General features: G+C 49.4%; 3 protein-coding genes across 5 annotated transcripts in view; 2 read left to right on the forward strand and 1 right to left on the reverse strand.

Moving 5' to 3' along the window:
* The window catches only part of Osbpl2 (oxysterol binding protein like 2), a 46341-nt gene extending 30794 nt beyond the window's left edge, over positions 1–15547 (forward strand). For both annotated transcript variants that reach the window (XM_050153059.1, XM_050153060.1), the window contains 8 exons: positions 1235–1417; positions 3175–3282; positions 3860–3949; positions 6067–6190; positions 7469–7609; positions 11143–11266; positions 11986–12076; positions 14327–15547. In XM_050153059.1, coding sequence (XP_050009016.1) covers positions 1235–1417; positions 3175–3282; positions 3860–3949; positions 6067–6190; positions 7469–7609; positions 11143–11266; positions 11986–12076; positions 14327–14429 — 964 coding nt within the window. In that variant the 3' untranslated portion in view covers positions 14430–15547. The remainder of the gene's footprint in view (positions 1–1234; positions 1418–3174; positions 3283–3859; positions 3950–6066; positions 6191–7468; positions 7610–11142; positions 11267–11985; positions 12077–14326) is intronic.
* Positions 15548–15680: 133 nt separating this feature from the next.
* On the reverse strand, positions 15681–24735 carry LOC126508099 (zinc finger protein 615-like). 2 transcript variants are annotated; one of them, XM_050153064.1, is made up of 2 exons: positions 24612–24735; positions 15681–23432 (listed from the first exon to the last, which is right to left on the reverse strand). In XM_050153064.1, exon 2 carries the CDS (start codon positions 22754–22756, stop codon positions 21776–21778), a length of 981 nt encoding a protein of 326 aa, XP_050009021.1. In that variant the 5' UTR covers positions 22757–23432; positions 24612–24735; the 3' UTR covers positions 15681–21775. The 2 variants fall into 2 exon arrangements, with proteins under 2 accessions (XP_050009021.1, XP_050009022.1); XM_050153065.1 differs by lacking the exon at positions 24612–24735 and adding an exon at positions 24371–24516.
* A 252-nt stretch (positions 24736–24987) lies between these two features.
* Adrm1 (ADRM1 26S proteasome ubiquitin receptor) overlaps positions 24988–26278 on the forward strand; it is a 4247-nt gene continuing 2956 nt past the window's right edge. Inside the window, exons 1-2 of the mRNA XM_050153062.1 lie at positions 24988–25110; positions 25436–25890. Coding sequence (XP_050009019.1) covers positions 25437–25890 — 454 coding nt within the window. The 5' untranslated portion in view covers positions 24988–25110; position 25436. The remainder of the gene's footprint in view (positions 25111–25435; positions 25891–26278) is intronic.

Consider the following 26278-nt stretch of genomic DNA (forward strand, 5'->3'; position numbering starts at 1 on the left):
AGGGGAGAGGAGAGGAGAGGAGAGGAGAGGAGAGGAGAGGGAAGCTAGAAGGGGAGCAATACTGGGTGATTAAAAACAAGCTTTTTCAGCTAGGCATGGTGGCTCACACCTCTAAGTTCAAGCAAGAGGATTACAAGTTCCAGGCCAGCTAGGGCTACAGAGCATGAACCGGTCTAAATAAATAACTAGGAGAAGAGCAGCATCCGCAGCCACCGTGTGGGTGAGAGACGAGGAAGAGCCTGAACTGCTGAGCGGGGTGTGAGACAGGAAGCTTAACCTGATTTGGGATTTAATTCAGAAGCTGCCAGGAAAACTCCCTCACACTCAGGTTGGCATGTGTTCCTCTCCAGGCCTGCTTGTTGGTGTCTCCACACTGAGCTTCCCTGACACTGAGTGGCCCTGTCCCCCAGCGCTGCACAGACCTGGCTGTGTACGGCATCTTTCATCCCTTCAAATCCCTCTTGAACAGCTAAAAATATACTTGCTTTTCTTAGACAAGTATTCATTTTGTAGATTACATACCTTGGCAGGCAACCTTTTAAAATCTAATTTTTCAACTTTCCTTCCTCTGTAATGACTGGGAATTCTGATTCCAGCTAAGTTAGTAATTATGTGGTTTAGCTTTTATAATTCTTAATGACTACAACTGTAGGTGTATTCATAGTTCCGGAACAATTAAAAACTGACATTTTTATTGAATAAGGGAATCTGCTAAAAATCCTATTTCCTGGCCAGGAATATTTTGGGATCTAAGACATTCCATCATAGAAGTTTTGGGAGCCTGTACAAATGCTGGACAGGAACACCCCTTCATAAGGCCTTTGATTTAGTTGGGTTGATGGCATTAGGAGTCCCTGGGAGACTGAAATAGACTTTGGGATTGCTGTTGACCTGCATCCGAGGCCTGCCTGCCTGATGGCTGTGAGGCTCAGGTGGCAGTGGGATAAGCAGCAGGCCAGGTGGAGGCTCCCCCAGTCAAGCTCGTGTAGTGTTGGGCAGGTGTGCTCTGGGGTAATGGTAGGTGGCCAGATGTGCCACCTGAGAGGTTTTTGTTGGGTATTCTGATGCCTGTCACAGCTGGAGGCTCCTGGGCTCAGAACCTGTATCAACTGCTAGGGGAGGGCAGAGCATGCCAACTGGCCAATGGAGCTGGCGGGGGAGCTGGCGGCCTTTGTTATTGCTGTCATTAATGTGACGTTTTCTCCTCCCCTCCCATTCTCATTTTTGGACCTAGGGAAGACTTGGGGTTCAGATTTATATCTGAACAGGTCAGCCACCACCCTCCTATTAGTGCATTTTATTCAGAAGGTCTCAACCAAGACTTCATGTTCCACGGTTCCATCTACCCAAAGCTGAAGTTTTGGGGCAAGAGTGTCGAGGCAGAGCCCCGGGGGACCATCACACTGGAGCTTCTCAAGTGAGTGACAAGAGCAAGCAAGAGCAGGTCCTGCTCTGGCTGGGAGGAAGTTATGTCTCCATGTCTCATAAGGCTTCTTTCTGGGGAGATCCCTACCTTTGTGGACTGACAGACAGCCTTTCTTCTGCTAGACTTCCTGGTGAGGAGAGTTCCTCTGTCCACCAGTGTGGGTATAAGTCTCACATCCCTCTCCCACACTGACTGGAGCTACTCACTTTAGCCATCAACTACTGCTGTGTGACAACCCCAGACCCAACAGCACAGCACTGCTTAGCGTAGCTCCTTACCTCTAGGCTACACCTAGACTAACTGGCCCTGGGTCAGCAAGAACTCCATTCTCAGCCATAGACTCCCTCTCCAGTGGCTGTTCTCCTTCCTTAGTCAGAGGACCCTGTCGAGAGAGCAGCTAAGACAGGAGCAATAAAAGCTGCTCCTCAGCCATGTACACACATCTCTGCTTGCTGATGGTCACACAGGCATGTGTATTTGTACCTATGAAGTTGAATGCCTGGAGGTGAGGACCACTGGGGGCCCCTTTTAGAGGCTGTCCAGCCCAGCTCCCATCAGAGATACTCAGCCAGTAGCAAGTCTCCAGCATATGCTAGAGTTTGAAACCCACTGCAGCCCCCACAGCCCAGGGGTTCAGTGGCTCCAGTGGTCGTCTGTTAGGAGCCTGCTGTGAGGGAGCATCAGTGTCATGTTTGCTGGATACTGGATATCTGCCAGTTTTAAGAACTTAGGGGTGGCCGGATGGTAGTGGTGCACACCTTTAATCCCAGCACTTGGGAGGCAGAGGCAGGCAGATTACTCTGAGTTTGAGGCCAGCCTGGTCTACAGAGTGAGTTCCAGGACAGGCACCAAAGCTACACGGAGAAACCCTGTCTTGGAAAAAAAAAAAAAAAAAAAAAAAAGACTTAGGGGCAAACTGGGTCTAGTTGAGCACACCTTCAGTTCAGCACATGGGAGGCCAAAGCAGGTGGATCTCTCTGAATTTAAGGCCAAGCCTGGTCTACATAGTGAGCTCTAAGACAATCAGGGCTGCAAAGTGAGACCCTATCTTAAAAGTTCAACAACCAACAAAACTCTGTCTCTGTGCATCTGTCTCCCAGGAACACAAAGGCAGGCTCATGAGGGAGGTACCTGTGGTGAATGCCCAGCTGGCTGGGCCTGTCTCATGGTAGTCTGCTTGAGAGTTGAGGTGGGCAGAACTGATGGACTGCAAATGCTTTTGAAAAACGTTTGGGTTCTACCTGGGCCATTTGAGAATCCAGATATATGTCCTCTACTACCCTGTGTCAAGATGCTTTTGTACTTAGTCGTGACTCCTTGATGGAGCCTCCCATAGGTCCCACTGTGTATCATGCTGCGAGGTTTGCACTTGAGGTCATTTCAGAGGAGGGGGAGTTGGGTGTTAACCGCAGCAACCCTCTCCTGCACTGTGGGCTGGTACTAGGAGCGTAATTCTTACAAGCCTTTTCTCTTGGCAGCGTCACAGAAAAGCTGTCTCTCTTTTGTTTTAGTGTTCTTTTATTGCTTATTAACTTGTCTTGACATTTAAGTAGAAAGCTTTGTTGATGCTACAAAGGAAAGGAGAAATAAATTCCAGTTGCATGCTAACTAAATAGCCTGCACTGGGAAGACTTCAAAGCATTGTTTTGCTCCCAGACAGCTGTGGTCTGGTTTTGCCTGGTCATGGCCTTCTGGGTCACCCAAGTCCTGAGCTTCACTGCCCTGTCTTGTTCCTGGTGCTTTCACAGACATAATGAAGCCTACACGTGGACCAACCCCACCTGCTGTGTGCACAACATTATCCTTGGGCAGCTATGGATCGAACAGTATGGGGTAGTGGAGATCCTAAACCACAGGTGACAAGCCATGATGCACTTCCCGACCTAAAGGGAACTGTCTCTGTCTGCATTCTTCTCTCGGGGACATCTAGCCCTTTATTCCTGTCCCTCAGCTTCCCTCCTGTAGTGGGGCCCCAAGTCATGGTATCTGGCTAGATTTAGTTCTGTCTGGCATTGAAATAAGAACGCCCTGTGTTGATTGATTGATTTTTTTTATTACCATTGTTAATTTATTTGAAAATGTAAAGTGCACCTAAGTATTGTCAGTGCTAGGTGAAAATGTAGTAACTGTGCCCAAACATTATCAAGGGCCTAGACATACAGCTGGGAGCTATGACTCATTGGCTTGGCCTGTTAACACCTTAGTGAGAGATAATTTATAAATCATAGAATTCACCTATTTCCTAAATGGACACTGAAGTGATATTTTAGTAAATTACCCTAGTTGTACAGACAGTCACCCCAGGTCAGTCACAGAGCCTTTCAAGGAGCAAATTAACCATCGCTGATGGCCAAGTCCTTTTTCTCTTCCCCTGTAGCTCGGTTGGTTCTCTAGGTATTTTACATAAACTAACGCCTGTGTTTGTCCCCACAGAACTGGAGATAAGTGTGTCCTTCACTTCAAGCCCTGTGGACTATTCGGAAAGGAACTTCACAGAGTGGAAGGGTACATTCAAGACAAAAAGTAGGTCCACTCATTGATGCCCAGGGGTGTGGGTCTGCAGTGGCCAGTGCTGCGCCATGTGGTTGTGCGATGATGTCTTCTCATGGTGGAAGCAACGCTACCTTTTTTTTCTTTTCTTTTTTTAAAAGGTAAGTTTTGAGTGCAGTCTCTGGTAATGGCAGAGTGAAGCTTGTCCCCTTTGGAGAGAGAAGATAGGTCAGCCTAAGAAAATTGACATTTTTGCCAGGTGGTGTTGGCTCATGCCTTTAATCCCAGCACTCAGGAGGCAGTGACAAGTAGATTTCTGAGTTCAAGGCCAGCCTGGTCTACAGAGTGAGTTCCACGATGAAGAAATAAATTTTTACTCAGGGATAATGTGGCTTTTTTCCCCCACTTGTTTTGTTTTTTTGAGGCGGTCTTCCTGCACAGCTCAGGCTAGTATTGGTTTTATAATCCTGCATCCACCTCCCAAATGCTGGATTACAGCCTGTATCACCTTGCTGGGCTCCAGTTGCTATAGTTTTACAAACAGAATTGAGATTTTTTTAACACTTGACCCTGTGAGAAGCTACTCGTTATTTCTCAGTAGAGCATATGGGTGTCCACTGCTCATGGCCTGCATTTTCCACTCTGCAAATCCAGGCCTTGTGGAGAGTTGTTTTGTTTTTTGTTTTTCAAGACAGGGTTTCTCTGCAGCTTTGGAGCCTGTTGTTGAATTCGCTCTGTAGACCAGGAGGCTGACCTCGAACTCACAGAGATCAGTCTGTCTCTGCCTCCTGAGTGCTAGGATTAAAGGCTTGCGCCACCACCACCCAGCCTCCTGATGGAGATTTTTGTGTAGAAAAATAACCAGTAGGGTTTTGACACATTTTTTCAGATTTTCTCCCTTTGGTAAAATTATGTTCTGGGTCTCAAAATTCTATTTATCACCAACCCTCCTTCAGTAATATAATTCCAAAAGAGTCGGTTCTTTTGTTCTCTCTGCCTGTCTCTAGAGAACCAGAAACTCATCTGTTCAAACCTGTATATTAACGTCAGACTTTAGATTGAGACAAGTCAGGACCTCACATGTGTGCTGTAAAGGACATAGGCCTTATGATCAGAATAGTGACCAGGGGGCACAAGGCCTCTCTTGAGACTGGCTGATGATTTCAGCCAATGGGAGAGTCGTTATTTGACCTGTTGGTTTTGCTCCTGGACCCAAGCATGCTTTTTTTTTTCTTTTCCTTACCTTTCCTGTTCTTGTTGTTGTTTGTGTGGTGTATGCGCGTGTACATGTTTGTGCATATGTGTTGTGTGTATATGAGCATACATGTGGAAGCCAGAGGTCAATATTGGGTATCTTCCTCTGTTATCCTGTCTTTTATTTTTAAGACTGGGTCTCATTGAACCTGGAGATCCCTGATTTGGCTGGACTACCCGGTTAGCTGGTTCTGTATCTGCCCCAGTACAGGCGTAACGCCCAGCTTCATGTGGGTGGGTTCTAGGGGTCTGGATGTGGGTCCTCGTGCCTATGCAGCCAGTTCTCACTGGACCTCCCCTGCAGCCTGCACACAGGTGTCCTGTTGGGCCGCACTTCCCAAGGAGCATGTAGCCACCATGTGCTCTTCCCAGGCAGGAAAAAGGAGAAACCCTATCCTGAGGGGCTCCGATCTTGTTGGTGTGGGGCGGCACCTCTGGCTATGCTGTGCAGCTTTCCAGGGCTGTGGTTAGACGAAGGCAGGGACAGCCACAGAGAAAGCAAAGGCCATCATCAAGTGACTGGGGAGGCATTATGGGTAGATTGGATAGAAAAAGATTTGACGAACTCACAGTTCATCAAAACCCAGTGGTAGAGCACTTACCCCAGCAAAGTGTGGGCACATGCAACTCTCCGTTTAGGAGAATACGTTTGTGCTTTTTTTCCCTCCTTGTTTTCTAAGACCCTGAGGACTGTTTAGGCTTTTGTGCCTTCATTTTCTCTTTGGCATCAGGGATAGGGAGACTTTGTCTCTAACAGCATGAAGGAGGTTCTGATATACAAAGTTTCTTCTTTGTATCCCAGAATGTCCAGGACTTGGCAGAAGGGGAGCAACAGGTGGGCATTAAGTTCCTGCTCTGTAGATGACTGTTGACTGTTTCGCCCTCCTCCACTGCAGCAGGAAGAAGCTCTTCATCATTTACGGCAAGTGGACAGAATGCTTGTGGGGCATCGACCCTGTTTCATACGAGTCCTTTAAGAAGCATGAAAGGAGAAGTGAACACCCCAGGAAGGCCAAGATGGTGAGTGCCTGCTCCAGCTGACCCTGGTCAGACTGGGGCCTGAGGTAGGTAAGCCCTCCAGAAGTCTGGGTTCAGGTATGGGGGCAGAGGTGGGATTGACTTTTATTTCAGTTATGTTGTAGCTGTTTTTATAAGTGGGAAGCTTCCAAGGGAATGCAAACCCTTCCACATAGTCCTTTGTAATAAACCTCTCTTGTTTTGCCTGAGTTAACCTACTTAAGAAGTCAAGTGCATTTCATCTCTGTTTTTCAAGTTCTGAGTTCTCAGTAATATATTCAGCAGTCAGGAAGTACTTGCAAAGACTTATCCTCTAAGAATTCTGGAATGCTGGTGACTATGAGTTATTCTTAAGCAAAATTAAAATTAAAAGTCATAACTCAAGCCGGGTATTGTGGCATGTATCTCTAATCCCAGCACTTGGGAGGCAGAGGCAGGCAGGTATCTTGTTGAGTTTGAGGCCAGCCTGGTCCACAGAGTGAGTTTCAGGACAGCCAGGGATACACATAAGAAACCCTGATGGGGGAGGGGGGGCTCACCTGACGTGGCAGTACACTCAGGTGGCAAACACGGGGATTCCTGTGAGTCGCAGGGCATTCTGATCTACACGGCAAGCTCTAGGCTGTTCAGGCAGGGACTACATACTGAGATCGTGTCTAAACAAAGAAAGAAAAGGAAAGAAAAGAAAAGAAAAATTCCACTTAGAGTGATGAATCTGCTGAGTGGTGTTGGTGTCGTTTTCACCAACTTTACTGCTCCCATGGATCATCTCGCAGTGGGTGCCCACCCTCAGCTGTCTGAGGATCCCAAACTTCAATCCTGTGTCCCTGGTGTTCTCCTCAACAGCTGTGGCCCACAGCTGACTGTGTCTGTTAAAACGGAATGGACTTAAGAGCTTGCCCAGGAGAACTGCTTTCGGTTGGGCAGCAGATGGCATCATGAGGCCCTCTGTCTCAGATGATGTGTTGTGTGGAAGGAAGACAGGAACATGGCCAAGCATGTCTCTGTGAAAGCAGTGTGTATATCTGCTTCTGTTTCAGCCTGTTTCCCCTCTCTGTGAGAGAGTAGAGATCCAGATCCAGCCTGGCACAGCTCTACAGAAAGCAAAGGCTTGTGGAGGCAGGAGCCTGAGGCCTGATGACATTACCAACAGCAGAGAGTTTAATTATTTCTCCTCAGTGAGAAAAGCTTTGGCTTTGCACAGGGGCTTGGGAACAAGTCTTCCTGTGCTCTGAGGACAGGTCTCTGGCTAGTGTCATAGTGAGGTGTGCTGTGTTTCAGGATGATGGCCCTGAGAAAGCTAACAGTGAGATGCCTGGTGATACGACGGACAATGTTCCTGTGACTCAGGAGACCGTGCAAGTCATCCCTGGCAGTAAGCTACTCTGGAGGATCAACAGCCGGCCCCCCAACTCAGCTCAGGTCTGTGTCTTACACCTTAGCACCCCTCTCTGAGACCATGTCCTGTTTATACTGTCCCAGTCAGGCCCACAACTTTCTACCTTATTCTTGGATGTAGCCAACCAGCTGTTTCTTAGCAAAGAGGGAGGCTCCATCACATCCCCACAATCCTGAGGACCCTTTTTCCCTGGAGCTGCATGTGACTCTAATGTCATGGTCCAGCCTGAGAGTGACTTCTTCCTGCCGTAGTGACCATGTAGGACTTGGGAAAGTGTATGGAAATCCACCTGGCATCGATATCTTGATTCAGAACTCGTTGTTGTGTCTGTATGCCTGTGATATTAGTGTTCCCCATTCTCTATGCCGTCAGCTCTTCCTGATCACATTTCAATTGATTGGAGAGATGGCTTAGCCATGAAGCATGATCGCTACTCTTCCAGGAGACCTTAGTTCAGTTCACAACCACCTGTAACTCCAGCTCCAGGAGTGTGGGGGTCTCTGGGTACACTTGCACACACCCATACATAGATAATACATATACATACATGTAAGTGAAAAAAAAAAAAACAGCCAGGTGTGGCAGTGCATGCTTTTTAATCCTAGCACTGGGGAGGCAGAGGCAGGTGGATCCTCTAGTAGTCTGAGGCCAGCCTAGTCTACAAAATGAATGAGTTCCAGGACAACCAGAGCTACATAGTGACACCCTATCTCAAAAACCAAAATAAAGCTGGGTGGTGGTGGTGCATGCCTTTAATCCCAGCACTTGGGAGGCAGAGGCAGCCTGGTCTATAAGAGCTGGTTCCAGGACAGAAAAACCTTGTCTTGAAAAACAAAACAAAACAAAACAAAAAAATGAGGGGAGCTCTAGGGCTCGTGATGTAGCTTAGTAATGGAGTGCCTGGCATATACAAACAAGGCCCTAAATTGTAGTAAGCTTTGTCGTCAGACTTTCTGTGGACCACCAGCCTGCAAATAATGAAACAGAGACTTATTATTATGAAAGCTTGGCCTGGGGGCTGGAGAGATGGCTCAGAGGTTAAGAGAACTGTCTGCTCTTCCAAAGGTCCTGAGTTCAATTCCCAGCAACCACATGGTGGCTCACAACCATCTGTAATGAGGTCTGGTGCCCTCTTCTGGCCTGCAGGCATACACACAGAATATTGTATACATAATAAATAAATATAAAAAGAAAAAGAAAAAAAGAAAGCTTGGCCTTTAGCTTAGACTTGTTCCAAACCAGCTTTTGTAACTTAAATTAAGCCATTTCTATTAATGTATATTTGCCACGTGGCTTTTACCTCTTTCCCATTCTGTACATCCTACTTGCTCTGTGTCTCGCTGGCCTCTCTCATGCACAGATTCTTCCCAGGTTCGTTTCTTTCCCAGAAGTCCTGAATAACTTCTTCCTGCCTAGATACTGGCCATTCAGCTCTTTACTTTCATGGCCTGGACCTGGCCTCTCTGAGTGCCTGCAGCCTCCTCTGACCCCATGATTCAAATCTTGATTATTTATTTATTTATTTATTTATTTATTTATTTATTTTTATTTTATGTGCATTGGTGTTTTGCCTGCATGTATGTCTGTGTGAGGGTGTCAGATCTTGGAGTTACAGACAGTTGTTAGAACCAAATCTTAACCTGCTATGCCAGCCACCCTGTGGCTCTGCTAAGCACATGGTGCTGGTGACCGGCTCTGCCCACCCTCAGGTTGATGAGAGCCCAGCCTCATGCCCATGAGCCCCAGCCTGGACCCACATTTACCCGCCCCAGCTCTGGGAAGATTTTGAGTCTGCACAGCAGGTGTTTCTATTTAGTCTTCTGCCAGTCAGGTAGCCAGGTACTCTATGCTTGAATATACATCTTCAACACCAGATGTAGTAAGCCTTTTTTTTTTTTCCAATGGACTTTCTTTGGACCACCAGCCTGCAAATAATGATAGATACTTATTAATTATGAAGGATTGGCTTTAGTTTAGGTTCCCAACTAGCTCTTATAATTCAAATTAAGCTGTTTCTATTAATGTTCTGCCACGTGTCTTACCTCTCTCCTGGTCTGTACGTCCTACTTTGCATCTAGCTGACCTCTCTTTCGTGCCTAGATTCTTCCCAGGTTCTTCTTTTTCCCTGGAAGTCCCACCTAACCTCTTCCTGCCTAGCTATTGACCATTCAGCTCTTTATGAAACCAGACAGAAGGCATAAACATCTTCACAGTGTACAAAAAGATTATTCCACAACAGCCCTAAATTCTGTCCCTAGCAATATGCCAAAAAGATTTTTTTGGGCCAGTGACATGGCTCAGTGGGTAAGAGTGCTTGATCCCATACCTGACAACTTTAGTTTGATCCTTGGTACACGATACAAGGAGGAAATTAATTTACGAGTTGTCCTCTGATCTACATATATGCGCCCACACACATACACAGAATAAATGAATATAAAAAAACAGTGTCCCATTACATGTGGATATATTGCCTGTGTTTATTTAACTGCTTTTATTGCTGTGATTAAACACTGACCAAAACTAACGTGAGGAGGAAATGCTCACACTTTCAAGTAACAAACAGTCCTTTACTGGGGGCAGCCCAGGTAGGAGCTGAAAGGAGAGTCAGTGGAAGAGCGCTGCTCTCTGTTTATGTTCAGCTGCTTTCTTAGGCCTTCCGGGGGTGGGTCACACATCAGTAACTAATGAGGAAAATGCCACTGGGCTTGTCTACAGGCCATCCTAAGGAGGCATTTTCTCAGCTGATTCTAGCTTGTGTCCCAGTTGCCAAAATAAACAACAGCATCAACCCCTGCATGGCATACTCACCTTTACCGTCAAGAGATGAACTAGTGGAATGGTATTCTTCTAGTATATTTTTGGAAGAATAAAGCCCATGCGTTGTTCAGGAAATTTTATTTTAAGATGAACTCTTGTTCCTTTTTGGTTCAGTGTGCTGGTTTAGTCCTTCATGCCTACCAGGGGTTTGGTGGATCTGGGGTCCTGATCCTGGGATGGCAGAGTGTGCCCTTCTGGGAGCTCAGAGCAGGACGGCTGTGGTAACGGAGCAGGGTTCTAAAGAGAGCCAGGTGTGAGCTGTAGCCACCTGAGGACCATGATGGGGAGCCGGGACACATTTCTCATAGACCCCAGGTGCTAGGGAAGTCAAGCTTCGGGGATCCTGGCAATATCTGCTATTTTTTTGAGTGACGTAAGGGTGACCAGAGAAAATTTAACATTCCCTCTGGCCCTTGAGCCACATGCTCATAGATGAGGGCAGTAAAGGGAAGAGAAGATCAGCAGGAAGAGCCGAAGAGTCAGGCCTGGGAAGGCAGTAAAGCGTAGCAAAAGGCAGTCCTGCTTTAGGTGTGCTAAGCTACAATCTGACTAAACAGGTGGACACCTCTGAAGTCGGGATAAACACCTGTGCCATTTGAGTAGGACACGGGTGCCCTTTCATTGAGCAGGTGACAGTGACTGGTTATCATGGGTTTGGGGAATCCATGGATCAGGCCAAGACAGATGCATTATTTTCATGCAGCCTCTGCAACAGTGCTTCTGGTTTCTCCTACAGATGTATAACTTCACCAGCTTCACTGTGAGTCTCAATGAGCTGGAGTCAGGCATGGAGAAGACCCTGCCACCCACAGACTGCCGCCTCCGCCCTGACATTCGTGGGATGGAGAATGGCAACATGGGTAACTGCTGGTCCCTCCCCAAAGGGCTCGTGTGGGTGAGCTTAGGCTTTGTCTGTGAGAAGGATGCTCAGACCCTTCATTCAGACTAACAGAGTGTTGCCCTCTTAGAACAGTCCTTTACAGACCAGTGAAAGGTGGTGAACACACACCTGTTATGTCCCAGTACTTGGGAGGCTGAGGCAAGAGGATTAATATAAGCCCCAGGCCAGACCCAGCGACCCAGTGAAAACCTTGTCTCAAAACAGCAACAACAGAAAAGAAAATGAGTGAAAAAAATGAACAAATACAAATCCTAAGACATTATTTAATTCAATGGGTTAAATTTGCATTTTAAAAGCTGGGTGCATGGGCTGGAGAGATGGCTCAGAGGTTAATAGCACTGCCTTTTACTTCCAGAGGTCCTGAGTTCAATTCCCAGCACCTACATTGTGGCTTACAAACCATGTATAATGGGCTGCAGGCATACCTGCAGATAGAACACTGTATACTAAATAAATAAATAAATCTTATATATATAAAAAAAAAAGCTGGGTGCAGCTCGGAGGTAGAGCGCATTTCAGGACTGACTTCATGCTCTGCGATGCCCTTAACCTCTAAGCCATCTCTCCAGCCCCGACTTCTCACACTTTCTAATTAGGGTGGGACTGGTCCTCTAGGGGTCAAGATGGGTTCTGACATAACTGGAAGCTTTAAGTGCTTGCTTACTTGTTTGGACCTAGATCTGGCCAGCCAGGAGAAGGAGCGGCTGGAGGAAAAGCAGAGAGAGGCCCGAAAAGAACGCGCCAAAGAGGAGTCAGAGTGGCGGACCAGGTGAGTGTGCACAGTGAGGCCTTACACACCTGAGCAGTGGGAAGGCCACGCCCACATCATAGGCAGCACCGTTTCACCATTGTGGCTAAGTAGTTGTCCCACCACTGCTCCCAGAGTGCTGGCTGAACCGTGCAGTAAAGGCCAGCGTCCCGGTTAGCATTTATCTTGCTTACTGGGAGTTGGCTGTCACAGGAGACAGGTCACCTCACTCCCAGGCTTTGCTGCCCTGCTTCACAGCATATTTGGCCCAAAATGGTTTTCTCAGATATATGGCCAGTTTACAGACAGAATAGCATGGACCCAGCTGTTGACTTGCACGAGTGGTGAGAGTTTTGATGGTGTCCCCACATTTATACTTTGTGGTAAGGTTCTGCACAACTACACAGATCGCCTGCCCTACCCCCATGCAGTAGACTGCTAGGCTGCTGTGGCCTCAGGAAAACCTCTGTTTTGGGTATGGAGATGCAGCCTTGAGGTGGGCCCTCTGCCAGTGTAGGGGCTGCAGAGGGTGTGCTATGACTCATGGGCCTCCACCAGCTGCCAGGAGCTTCAGCCCTACTTCCTTCAGTAGTCAAAGTACTATAATAATTAGCGTAAGCAAGGTATGTACCTGTGTAAATGCGCATAGACATCATTAGTCTTTTGTAAAAATCTTTGGATGTTTAAACAGTTCCGTTCTTATCAGGCTGGTTGTTGTTGTTGTTTTTTTTTTTTTTAATTGAGAATAAAATATTATGTCTGTGTGTATGTCTGCAGGCCAGAAGAGGGCACCAGACCCCATTACAGATGGTTGTGAGCCACCATGTGGTTGCTGGGAATTGAACTCAGGACCTTTGGAAGAGCAGGCAATGCTCTTAACCTCTGAGCCATCTCTCCAGCCCCTTGTTTTTATTTTTAAGATGGGTTTCACTGTGGTCCATTCTTGAACTTAAGCTGCTCCCAATTTCAGGCTCCAGAGTAGCTATGGACTTGGGTAGTTGAGAGAGCAGGTGTGTGCCGCTGTGCCTGCTAGGCTCCATTCCTTGTGGTATTCATGTCTAGGTCATATTAACAGCCATCTCCCTAGTGACATGGGGCTGGGTTGGGTTTTTGTTGTTGTTTTTTCAAGACAGGGTTTCTCTGTGTAACTTTGGAGCCTGTCCTGGAACTCACTCTGTAGACCAGACTGGCCTCAAACTGACAGAGATTTGCCTACCTCTGCCTCCCTAGTGCTGAGATGAAAGGCATGTGCCACCACTGCCCGGCCAGGGCTGGAGTTTTAAAAAACAGTTTTTCTTGTGTCTTTTCCTCCATAGCTTCTCTGTTGTGATGATGAAACCTAGAGCTTTATGTGTTTGCCAGACACTCTACAATTGTGCCACTGTACCGAGCCAATTACTGATTTAATACTGTGCTTTTAATGACCATGGTTTTGGGATTTGTCTTTGTTCTAGAGGAAAACTGTTGAAAGTAATCTTCCTTCACTGGCCTTTTAAAGTATTAAAGACATAGCCCAGGTGCAGTGGCTTACATCACTAACTTTAACATTATGGAAGCTGAGGCAGGGGGATCGTGGGTTTGAGGCCAGCCCGAGTTCCAGGCAAGCCTGAGCTACATAATAAGACACTGTCTCTAGAAATAAGTAATTAAAAATAGATAATACAAGCCAGGCGATTGTGGTACTCTCTTTTAATCTCAGTACTCAGGAGGCAGAGGCAGGTGGATCTCTGTAAGTTCCAGGCCAAACTGGTCTACCGAGTGAATTCCAGGACAGCCAGGGCTACACAGAGAAATCCTATCTCAAAAAAATAAAAGTAAACAAACAAAATAATCCATTATGAAAATGATTTTTTTTTTTTACCATATTAGATGATTACTTCTACTTTTTTTCTTTATGGTTCGAGGGAGGAGAATCAGGGCTTTGCACATGGCAGGCAAATTGCTTGACCGCCGAGCTGTGAGACCAGCCCATCACTTCCTAGTGTACTGCTTCTGTTTGGGTGTGCAGCTGTAGGGGTGCAGACTGAACCTGGTGAGGGTCAGCTGGAGGGGCACCCTCTCCAGCCTCTGAACGTGGTCCTGTGGAGAGTTGAATGCTGGACGCAAACCTTAAGGTTTGTTGAGACACAGACATTGATGTGGTAGAGTGGGTGAGCACGGCCACGTGGAAGTCGGTCGGTTACTCTTGGTGACCGCGTTTCTCCATGGCACACACCTGCTGTGAAAAGACGAAGGACCCCGCATCTGGTGACCCTTCCTTGTGTTCTGCAGGTGGTTCTATCCAGGCAATAACCCCTACACAGGAACTCCTGACTGGCTGTACGCAGGGGATTACTTTGAGCGTAATTTCTCAGACTGCCCGGACATCTACTAAGTAAGGCCTGGGAGCCCAGGAGGAGGCCCACGAGGTTGGACTCCTTGAGTAGCACTCTGAGCTCCATGATGGCAGAACCAGCTTCTCCAGCCACAATCGTGGAGAGGGCCTCGAACCGGAAGGAGGACTTGTGTTAGCCTCTGCCCAACACTTTGCTATGTCACAGCCCCTTCAAGAAGCTCCACATGGGTCTTCACATTCACTGAGGCCTCAGAAGAACTCCCCAATCCTTTTCACACGTGACAGACGCGCACAAGGCCAGCTGAGCTGGCAGCACGCTCTGTTAAAATGTGTAACTAAGGAGGAACCAGCAGGGCCTGTGCTCCTCTCAGAGCTGTGGTGTGGGGTCTGGAAGAGTTTCAAACCCAGACCCAAAGGAGGGCGTGGATCCGCTTCGTTGTGGAGGACACCCACAGAATGAAGGGACAAGTTGCCAGATGTATTTTCTACCAATCAGAATAAGGTAAAGATTACTTTAGAAAATATTTAAACTACTTGAATGTTCCGCTTAAGAGTAGCAAATACATTAATCACCACTGTGTACTATCCAAAAAGTGTCCCTATGACAAGCCAGAGTGGCAGGAACACTGTGACTTGGATGAGAAACCCCCAGGGCTGCTCCCCGCCTACCAGGAGGCCCTGCCTCTGGCCACAGCACTCCATAGCTTCACCGTCACTGTGGGCCACTCCTGTGTTTGAGGGGTCATTCCTTCACTCACCTCGCCTGTGTGTTCCCTCCTCCCTCCCCTGCAGTCTTGTGTTTGGTTTCCCCAGCATGCATGTTCCAGTCCAGGCAAGTCCCATCCGGTTGTGTGCTGTGGGAGGTCAGAAGCAGGATCTACTTAGCCTGGTGTCATTAAAATTGTTTAAACACAAGTAGGTGTGCCCATCTCTGCACATTCCTGTGAAGTGAGGGACTTTATGTAGAAATGGTGGCACCAAGGACCACAGTGGAGCTCTTTGCATCAAAGACAATCTGCTGTGTGCACAACCTGTGCTCTGGCACACATGCACACTTGCGTGTTCTTCACTACATCAGGCACTTCTGAATGAGAAGGTATTCTTACTATGTCCAGGCTTCCAAACCATCTCTGTCATTAAAACACTTTAAAAGCCAACATGGGTTGAAGGCTTGATTTTATAGCTTTGAAAACTGAAAATAGGTGTTTCTATGGCAGCCAAGGGATCTCCCAGGGTCAGCATCTCTGCTCTGTCTACTGAGAGTCCCTAACAAAGCCACTGATGGCGCTGAGATGTATCTGAAGGTTGGTAACTTTCTCATCATTCCAAGAGGAAACTGTGAACAGGGCACTCTGTGTGTCTCTGAGGGGGTCCTTGATCTTTTCAGACCATGGCTACGTACAAACACACAGCTCATTCCCTCCCAAAAGGTGGGAAGCTGAGAAGGTTGACTAATGGGGTAACAAGTCAGTGAGTGGGCTTGCATCTCCGTGTTCTCTCCTGGGCTCACCACCATGCACACAGCCCCCGTACCCAGCTCCCGTGTTCATGTGCCTAAACCAGAAAGAGGGGAAAGGGCAGAAGAGCCGCTAGAAAAGACAGCAGTGTGCCAGGTGATCAGTCTATCATGCAGCCCCTGCCTGCATCAAGACATGAGGAAGTTGCCATTTTTAAAATGTCAGGAGCACCAACAATGCATGTCTTCATTGGCACACTCCCCTGGACAGCTCTTGAAAGCTTCCATCATGAGCTTTTCCATGGAAGGTACGTATTGGAAGACGGCCTCCTGAGCAGATGTGTGTGAGCAGACTTGAGACGAGCTCGTGGGAGGTGAAGGGCAGCATGCGTGAAGTGCAGTGACGCATGCCTCTGTCCCAGCATTTGAGTTGTAGAGGCAGGGCGGTCAGTAGTTTAAAGTCATCTTTGGCTACAAAGTGAGTGGACCAGCCCCGGGGTACATGAGATCCTGTGTCAGAGCTGCTGGTCGTGAGACCTCATCTCAAATGGCTCCCTTTGTTCTTACTCTAATTGAAATCAGAATTGAATCGCATTCCCCAGTCCAAGGAGTATTACTGTGACCTGTAGAGACTGAGAGTGTTTTATGTACAAAGTGACTTCTTAAGTGATTTAAGTTACTCTGGTGGTTTTCATAAGCCAGGTCACTAGCATCCACACGCGGCGGGGCTTGGCTGGAAGCAGCAGGCCTGGCCCTGGTGTATGTCTGTATTTTGAACCTGCCCCTCTAAAGCCCAACTCTTCAATCCCTGCTGGAGAGTAGACACAAGGAAGTCCTTTGGCGGAGGACCTGCGGAGCTCTGGGAGCATAGTGCTCCAAGCAGGAAAGATACTGCCGCCACATATGGACACATAAACGGGCTTTCCTAACCTCATGTTAGAGTTCCAAGGGAACAGCTCCCGCTGGCTCCCCAAAGCTTACAAGGACCACTCATGTCTGTCAAGGGTCAGTGTCACACTCTAGGAGAACCCTACATGTATGGAAGGATGTCACACAACCACAATGGCCTTAGTCCTGGTTGAACTAGCCCTCTGGGGAGGTGATATGTCCTCTACTTCCTAGGTCTTCATGATTCAAGCCTAGAAAATGAGAAGAAAAGCTTGGGAGCCCCTCTCTCCCTTTTAGTGAACCAGCCCTGCAGGCAGTTCCTGCCAGGCTCTGGAAAGTTTTCCCTCCTTTGCCATCTCCAGAGTAAAGGGTGGAGACATCTCTAAAGTTCTAACATGATCTGGACCTGGTGGTGGACCCGGAATCTCAGGCTACAAGTACAAGTACAAGGTGCTTGATTAAGCTAGTCAATTTAGGATTCCGTCGAAGACTATAAAGAACAGGGAGCTTGACTAAAGTGTGTGAGGCCCTAGGCTCAATCTCCACTACTGAGGGAAAACAAGACAACTTCCCAGCACACCCCAAAATGTCAGGAGCACCAGAAGTGCATATCTTGGTTGGCACTGGGCTCACAGCAAGGAGAACCGCCTAACCTCAAGTTCTTGGACCTGGAGGAGTTGCACAGTGAGTCCTCGGTGTCTCATGTGAGCACCAGACATGGGGCCTCAGCTGGTTAAAACAGCCAACCCCTGGAGAACTGGTGTCTCCTTTTGCTCCTTGATACCCTCTATATGTTGGTGTGAGATTCTCCCAGTGAGAACTGCACCTCAGGTCTTGGTGTGCTCTGTGGAAGTCAGCCTTCCCTAGACCGCCCTCAGAGCCAGCTGCACTGTTCCGAAGACCGCAATATCCGCCATTCATTCTGGCCTGGCCCCTGACCTCATTCCTCATCACTTTGCATGGCCCTTTACCAACAAGCCCACCACACGTGGAAATGCCAGGCAGGAGAAGGCGCTAGTAAAGTGTGTATTTTTATGACTGTCAATGCCATTTGTATTAGCAAAACCAGTCCCTTCTGGGCTTTGTTTCTAACGATCGTGCACAGATCTATGGGCATATAAATGTTAACACTCAGGCCCGAGCCGAGATTCTTTGGAAATGGCTTGTGGTTGACATTTACACTGGGCAATTTTTCACTGTCTCGGTGCTCTGCTTTTCTAGAAAGAGCTACAGACAAGTCCTCATACCTGACTGGGGTAGGTGTAGGGCTGGCCTAGGGGATGGAGCCGCGGCAGCTCTGCTTAGCTGTCCTCTCCTGGGGACCAGAGGTTGCTGTTAAGCTATAAACAGCTGGGTTGGGGGTCAGCCTGGCTGCTTGGGAGGGAGCCCAGACGTTTATCCAGTGTCATGGCTCTGTCGATAGAGGGACAGATGGTCCTCCCAGAATTCATGTGCTTGAACTGCGCCAGCTGTGCAGGGCAGATGGCACCAGTGCCACAGGTGCTTGCCACAGCACCTTCCTGTTAGGCTGGCACATCGTGCCTGTTACCTCCAGTCTGACCCCAGGGGATAAGCACCAGTGGGTGGAGCTGCCCGGGGCTCACATCTGCTGGGTGGGGAAGTGGTGCTCAGACCCTCCATTACAGTGGGGCCTCTTCTCAAGAGGTGTAATATGAGTTCCAACAAGTTCATACTGCTGTATGCCACCTGCTGCCAGAACTCGCCGGAAAAACCACGTGGGTGTAGATGCCCCACTGCACAGGCTTCTCCAGCCCTGACCACCCAGCCTGGCTTTGTCCGCAAGATTCTGCCCTTCCTTTCGGTCTGGCTGCTTTCATCTTCAACAGTGCAGAGCTGGAGTTTGTTTCTTTCTGTTACTAAGCACTGGAGTGTCACCTTTTGTCTGCTCACCGGCTGATAGATACTTAGGCTGTCTCAAGTTTGGGGCAATTGTGAAGAAAATCAATAGATATTTGTACACAGATTTTTCTGTGGACACAGAGATAAGTGTCTCCTGGGACCTGATCAGGCTGGACTGGCTGGTCAGTGATGTCAAGAATTCCTGTCTCCACCTCCCCAGCACGAGGACCACAGGCACACGCTGTGCCTGGCTGTGCTGTGCGGGTGCTGGAGCTTTGTGGAGCTTTAACCACTGAGATAGCTACCTAGGCCCTCGGTTTCCTGGGTGCTGGATTCCACTCAGCCTGTAGATCAGCTGGCATTTCTCTTAGATAAATGCATAAGAAATGCATGTGGTAGGAGTACACTTCATTAAAAAAAAACATTGGGCTGGAGAAATGGCTCAGAGGTTAAGAGCACTGGCTACTCTTTCCAGAGGTCCTGAGTTCAATTCCTAGCAACCACATGGTGGCTCACAACAATCTGTAATGAGATCTGGTGCCCTCTTCTGGCCTGCAAACATACCTACAAACAGAACACTGTATACATGATAAATAAATCTTTAAACAAAACAAAATATTGTCACCTCCTCAGACGTGAACCACAGATGACAAAACAGGAAGTGCCCAGCACTGCCATAGAGCATTGGATCTGCAGACTAGAACAAGGAAGCACCTTGTACTTGGTGGGACACAGAGCAGCAGGACTCAGCACTGCTAGGGCACGAGCAGGCAGGTGGCAGGGACTTAGAAAACAAAACACACCTTTTATCCCAGCACTTAGGAGGTGGAGGCAGGCAGATCTCTTGAGTTTGTGGCCAGCCTGCTCTACACATAAAGTTCCCAAACAGCCAGAGCTGTTACACAAAGAAACCTTGTCTTCAAAAACCAGAAGCAAGGGACAAAAAAGAGGCATGACACACACACAAAAACCAACTGATAAAATTGGCCATTACAAGGCAAAACAGATCTTCAAATTTCCTGCTTCATGGGAAAGTCTGCTGGATACTATGGACCTGTCGGCTGAAGATGGATGCCCCAACACTACAAAAGACCTTTGGGTGACGGTCCAGGCAACAAGATGTCTCTGTCAATTCTAGAATTTTGGAAGTTGCTTACAATATACTTCCTGTTTACTTAGGTAATATTGTTATATCCTTTTGGATATAATTAAACGCAGTTTTAGTTTTCCTTAATTGTAATAAAAGGTAAATCATATATAAAACTTTAGACTTGGCCGGGCGATGGTGGCCAGACGCCTTTAATCCCAGCACTTGGGAGGCAGAGGCAGGCGGATCTCTGTGAGTTCGAGACCAGCCTGGTCTACAGAGCTAGTTCCAGGACAGGCTCCAAAGCTGCAGAGAAACCCTGTCTCGAAAAAACAAAATAAATAAATAAATAAAATAAAACTTTAGACTCACAAAATAAAATATTTTCTTTTTGTCAAATACAAATAGACTAAATATTGTAACTAATTCTTGCTTGATACCTGTTTTATTATATGTAATTTTACTATGTTAAAACCCTACTTTTTCTTTAGACAGAAAGGAGGAGATGATGTGAGATACCCTTCTGTATATGTGTTGCTTTTATATGAATAATGCGGCTTTGGCCTATGGCAGGGCAGAATATAGCCAGGCTTGAAGAGATATAGAGAGTAGGCAGAGTCAGAGAGACACCATGGAGCTGCTGAAGGAGCCAGATGCCATGTAGCAGCTCAACAAGGAAGAGGTAATAAACCATGAGCCTTGTGGTAAGATGCGAAATAATATAAATGGGTTAATTTAAGATATAAGAGCTAGCTAGAAATACGCTTGAGCCATTGGCCAAACAGTACTGTAATTAAGATAGTTTCTGTGTGATTGTTCGGGTCTGGGTGTCTCCGTCTACATGCTGGTGTGATTGTTCGGGTCTGGGTGTCTCCGTCTACATGCTGGTGTGGTTGTTCGGGTCTGGGTGTCTCCGTCTACATGCTGGTGTGATTGTTCGGGTCTGGGTGTCTCCGTCTACATGCTGGTGTGGTCTACTGTACCCATGTGACAGCACCGCAAGGCAGGACCTGTGAGGTGAGGAGGCCATGAGGGTGCTTCCTCATGCACTGGACTGAGCCCTTATGAAAAGCAGCGTCCTTCCATATTCCCTTAGCGTGTCCTGGCATCTTCCACTCTGTAAGAACACGTGTGTCTCTGCTGAGACACCCAACTGCTCTGCCCTGTCCTCAGTTTTCTGCTGGGACCAGAAGTGTTCATTTGGAGGTGCACAGTGTCACCTGCTGCTGAGTGAACCCTGTGTACACTGCTGACTTCTAGGACTATGAATGGCGGGGAACAGGTTTACTGCTTCCAACAGACCCACCTCTGGAAGGTGCAGCCTGGGAGGTAGGGGTGTAGGGGGCAGGGCAGTGTGAACTATCTGTACTTTCTGCTCAGTTCTCTTATGAACCTAAAATTATTCTGAAGAATTATGTCTATTAATAAAACAAATGAAAAAAAGTCACACCTGCCAAAGTCAGCTCCCCAGGGCGATGCCATTCTGCACTAGTACTCAAGACCCCTGCCCTTGGTACAGCCTGTTCTTGAAGGTGAGCTTTCGTCTATACTTCTTTGTAAATAAGGACATGGACATCCCTTCAGGTACCTTTGCCCTCTGGAAAAACTTCCCTCCCAGGTAAAGTGCCTCGGCATCCCGGTGCCACTTTGTTGTGTTCAGGGCTGTCTGTGTGTCAGCATTCTCTCTCGCCATTAAAGGCTCATAGGGTTTCTGGGTTGTTTTGTTGTTTCTGTTTAAAAATGCTGAAGATCACTCAGCCCCTGGGTCACATCCCCCGTTTGCTAGAATTGACAGAAGACGACATAGAAACCATCCACAGTGCAGTCCACAGAGGCCGGGGCCAGGTTGGCCACTGCAGCCTGCCCAGCGTCTCTCCCAGTGTCCTCTTGAACTTTTTTTTTTTAAATATTTATTTATTATGAATACAATGTTGTGTCTGTGTGTATGCCTGCTGGCCAGAAGAGGGCACCAGACCTCATTACAGATGGTTGTGAGCCACCATGTGGTTGCTGGGAATTGAACTCAGGACCTTTGGAAGAGCAGGCACTGCTCTTAAACCTCTGAGCCATCTCTCCAGCCCCCCTCTTGAACTTTTACACGGGTTCTAGTACAGTCTCGCACATCCCAGGGGCCATATTTGTGAGTTGCAGTGCAGGGACCCAGCATCTTTGTGGGCTGCCTGCAGCTGCCTTCTCAGTGCCCTCAAGTGGAGTCTCCACCATAGCTGGTGCATGGAAAGCATGGCAGACGCCATTCCAAGTGTGTGTCTGTGTGTGTGCAGAGCCACACTCTTCCTGAGCCACCCCAAGGCTCCTCGTGTGTGTGTGTGTGTGTGTGTGTGTGTGCAGAACCACACTCTTCCTGAGCCACCCCAAGGCTCCTGGTGTCTGTGTGTCTGTGTGTGTGTGTGTCTGTGTGTGTGCAGAGCCACACTCTTCCTGAGCCACCCCAAGGCTCCTGGTGTGTGTGTGTCTGTGTGTGTGTGTGTCTGTGTGTGTGCAGAGCCACACTCTTCCTGAGCCACCCCAAGGCTCCTGGTGTGTGTGTGTGTGTGTGCAGAGCCACACTCCTCCTGAGCCACCCCAAGGCTCCTGGTGTGTGTGTGTATGTGTGCAGAGCCACACTCCTCCTGAGCCACCCCAAGGCTCCTGGTGTGTGTGTGTCTGCGTGTGTGCAGAGCCACACTCCTCCTGAGCCACCCCAAGGCTCCTGGTATGTTTGTGTATGTGTGCAGAGCCACACTCCTCCTGAGCCACCCCAAGGCTCCTGGTGTGTGTGTGTGTGTGTGTGTGCAGAGCCACTCTTCCTGAGCCACCCCAAGGCTTCTGGTGTCTGTGTGTGTGTGTGTGTGTGTGTAGAACCACACTCCTCCTGAGCCACCCCAAAGCTCCTGGATCCCAATACCCTCCACATTCATGACCTGGAGGAAGCCCAAATCTGGTTTTGAAATGCCAGTTCCTCGTGACTACCAGTGGCAACTTTGACATATGGCTTTGAACAAGGTGACATTTACTTGCTGCCACTTGCCTGGAAGGCAGGTTAGATTGTCTTCTACTTCTCTTTTCCAGTCTCATGGCCCTGTAGTGTCAGCAAGCCTGTGTTTGCCTCATTCCCCCATTCTGATCTCTAGAAACGCAGATTCTTAGAAATGAAGGGGTCTGTCTCAAGGTGTATGGTAGCACAGCACCCCACCACACACACACACACACACACACACACACACACACACACACGAGCTGTCAGCTCCAGGCAAGTTTTGTTTATGTAGGCTTTAAAGAGCACTGGCTGCTCTTCCAGGAGTCCAGTAAGGTTCCCAGCACCCACATAGTGGCTCACAACTGTTAGCAACTCCAGTTCTTGAGAATCCTAGATACACTCTTCTGGGCTTCACTTGGCATGTGAGTGGTTTATACATACATGCAGGCAAAAACACTCATACACAAAATAGATTTGGCCATGTGACTCCGTGGCGAAGCCCTGCTAGGTGTGCATGAGCCCTGGCAGCAGACAAAACTCACCCTTCAATTTATGAACATAACATCTTAATGAAATGACAGTTATATTTTCCAAGCTGTCCCTCCAAGTCAAATCTTTTAATTAAAAATAATTTTTTAAAAATTTTAGGGGGCTGGAGAGATGGCTCAGTGGTTAAGAGCATTGCCTGCTCTTCCAAAGGTCCTGAGTTCAATTCCCGACAACCATATGGTGGCTCACAACCATCTGGAATGAGGTCTGGTGCCCTCTTCTGGCCTGCAGACATAATACAGACAGAATATTATATACATAATAAATAAATAAATATTTTTAAAAAATTTTATGTGTTTTTTTCTGGATGCATGTCTGTAAAATGTGTGTACCTGGCGCCCACAGAGGCCAGAAGAGGGCATCGGAGCCCATGGAACTGGAGTCACAGACAGCTGTGAGCTGCCATGTAGGTGCTAGAAATGGGACCCTGGAAGAGCAGCCAGGGCTTTAAACCACAGAACCATTTCTCCAGCCCCAATTAAATCTTTTAAGCTGGTCTTGAACGCTTGGCAGTTTTCCAGCCTCAGCCTTTTGAGGGCTGGCATGAACGACCACACCTGGCTAAACAAGGATTTTTTTCTTTTAGTAAAAGATGGAAACTGGGCCAGTGAGATGAGTCAGCAGGAAAAACTGTTTACTGGGCGGGCCTGACAACCCAAGTTTGCTCACAGGAACCCCCAGTGGAAAGAGAACCAAACACTGAAAGCTGTGCTTAAAGTGCCACAGGGACTGAGTCCAACAAAAAGATGACAGATGCAAAGGTGTAGAACTTAGCGCATCAGAATGCCAGACAGGAATTAAAATGAGCATAAATACGTCTTAGAGACAGGTCTCCCTCTAGCTCCGGCTGGCCTGGAACACATCTGTCTCTGCATCGGCATCGGACTAGTATTGTTAAGGGAAAAAAGCACTTTTGCCCGTTTTTCAGAAAAAGCTAAGGACCCCACGTGTTTCACACACCCGCAGATGGTAAACTGTGAAGCAGGCCTTGGGAAGCCAGGGATTCAGCACTGCTCATCCCTAGAGAGGGATGGCGGACGGGCCTGGGGCCACCCGGTGGGAACTACTGCTCACGCCCTCAAAACTGTCAGAGATGCAGCAAAGTGGTGCGTAAGAGGAAAAACGTGAGGACCTCCGCCCTCATGGAAGGCAGCTGCACCCACCTGGCTAGCTCCGTGCAGCCCCTAGACCCTCGGTGGTTCGTGAGCTCGCTCTTGCAGACGAGCAACCCCCACGCTACCTTCCCGCCGCCCTCTGCCCCGGGCAGCCTCCTGTACTTTGCTGTGAGGCATGTCAAGTTAGCACAAAGTTACACGAAGCTGACACTCTGCAGCTCCCGCGTCAGACTACCTCCTACCTTTTCAACCACGTGACTTATGTCTCAGGCCCTGACACCTAGCTCACCGAATAATGCAGGTCAGACAGGCTGTCTTCCTGCGGGTGTGCAGAGCGGGCTCCAGTCAGAACCGAGAGGGTGACCGCCGGCGGACACCGGTCCCCGGGTGCACGTCAACCAGCTCAGCCCGACGGGCACGTCTGTGGACCGCCCGGGCCTCGACCCTGCAGCGCCGCCCCGCGGGGACCTCTGCGAGTCGGCGGAGGCCGTATCGTCGTTTCCGGCGCCGCCGCCAGGGGCCGCCGCCGCTCCGCTATGACACAGCAACAATAGAGGCCGCTCTGGCCCGCGCTTCCGCCGGAACAGGCCGCCGGCGCGGAGGCGGGCCGGACGCGATGGACGGCCGTGAGAGCCAATCGGGATTAGGCCAGGGTCCGCCGCGCGGCTGACGGAACTCAATCGGCGGCGGGGCGGGCCGAGCGCGGGCTTCCGGCGAGGCCCGGCAGGCGCCGAGAAGGAAGAGCGATCCCGGACGGCGCCCCTAAGGCCGAGTGTGAGCACAGCCAGGTAGGGGCCCAGCGGCGGCGAGGTGGGAGCGCGCGCGGCCGGGCGGCGGGAGGACGGGACGCGGCAGCAGCGTGGGGCCGAGGCAGCCTGGGCCGGCCGCCGGTGCCCCAGACGCCCGGGCCGGACGCGGCGAGGTCTCCGCGCGGGCGGGCAGTGACGTCGCGGGAGCGGGGAGCCCGCGGGGCTGCGCTCGGTCCCGCGCACACCCCCTGGCCTGGCTCGGCCTGGCGCGCTCCGACTCCCGGGGAGCGGCGAGGCTGGCCAGCGTTTGGGTGGGACATTGCGCACGCGACGCCGCACGACGGGCCTCGCTCTGCTTTTTCAGGATGACGACTTCAGGCGCTCTGTTCCCAAGCCTGGTGCCCGGCTCTCGGGGATCCTCCACCAAGTATCTGGTGGAGTTCCGGGCAGGAAAAATGTCATTAAAAGGAACTACGGTCACCCCAGATAAACGGAAAGGGCTCGTGTACATCCAGCAGACGGACGACTCCCTCATTCACTTCTGTTGGAAAGACAGGACCTCTGGGACCGTGGAGGATGACTTGATCATCTTTCCCGATGACTGTGAGTTCAAGCGGGTACCTCAGTGCCCCAGCGGGAGGGTCTACGTGCTCAAGTTTAAGGCGGGGTCCAAGAGGCTCTTCTTTTGGATGCAGGAGCCCACGACTGACCAAGATGAAGAGCATTGTCGGAAAGTCAATGAGTGTCTGAACAACCCCCCCATGCCTGGAGCACTGGGTGCAAGTGGGAGTGGTGGCCACGAGCTCTCGGCACTGGGCGGTGAGGGTGGCCTGCAGAGCCTGTTGGGGAACATGAGTCATAGCCAGCTCATGCAGCTCATCGGACCAGCCGGCCTTGGAGGACTGGGTGGGCTTGGAGCCCTCACTGGACCAGGCCTGGCCAGCTTGCTGGGGAGCAGCGGGCCTCCGGCAAGCAGCTCTTCGTCCAGCTCCCGGAGCCAGTCGGCAGCCGTCACCCCATCCTCCACCACCTCTTCCGCTCGCGCCACCCCAGCCCCTTCTGCCCCAGCAGCTGCCTCGGCGACCAGCCCAAGCCCCGCACCCAGCTCAGGTAATGGAACCAGCACAGCAGCCAGCCCGACCCAGCCCATCCAGCTGAGCGACCTCCAGAGCTTTCTGGCCACCATGAATGTGCCCGCAGGGCCAGG

The sequence above is a fragment of the Alexandromys fortis genome, unplaced genomic scaffold, assembly GCF_014885135.2.
Source record: "Alexandromys fortis isolate MF-2015 unplaced genomic scaffold, M_Fortis_MF-2015_v1.1 scaffold_81, whole genome shotgun sequence".
NCBI classification, from domain to species: domain Eukaryota; kingdom Metazoa; phylum Chordata; class Mammalia; order Rodentia; family Cricetidae; genus Alexandromys; species Alexandromys fortis.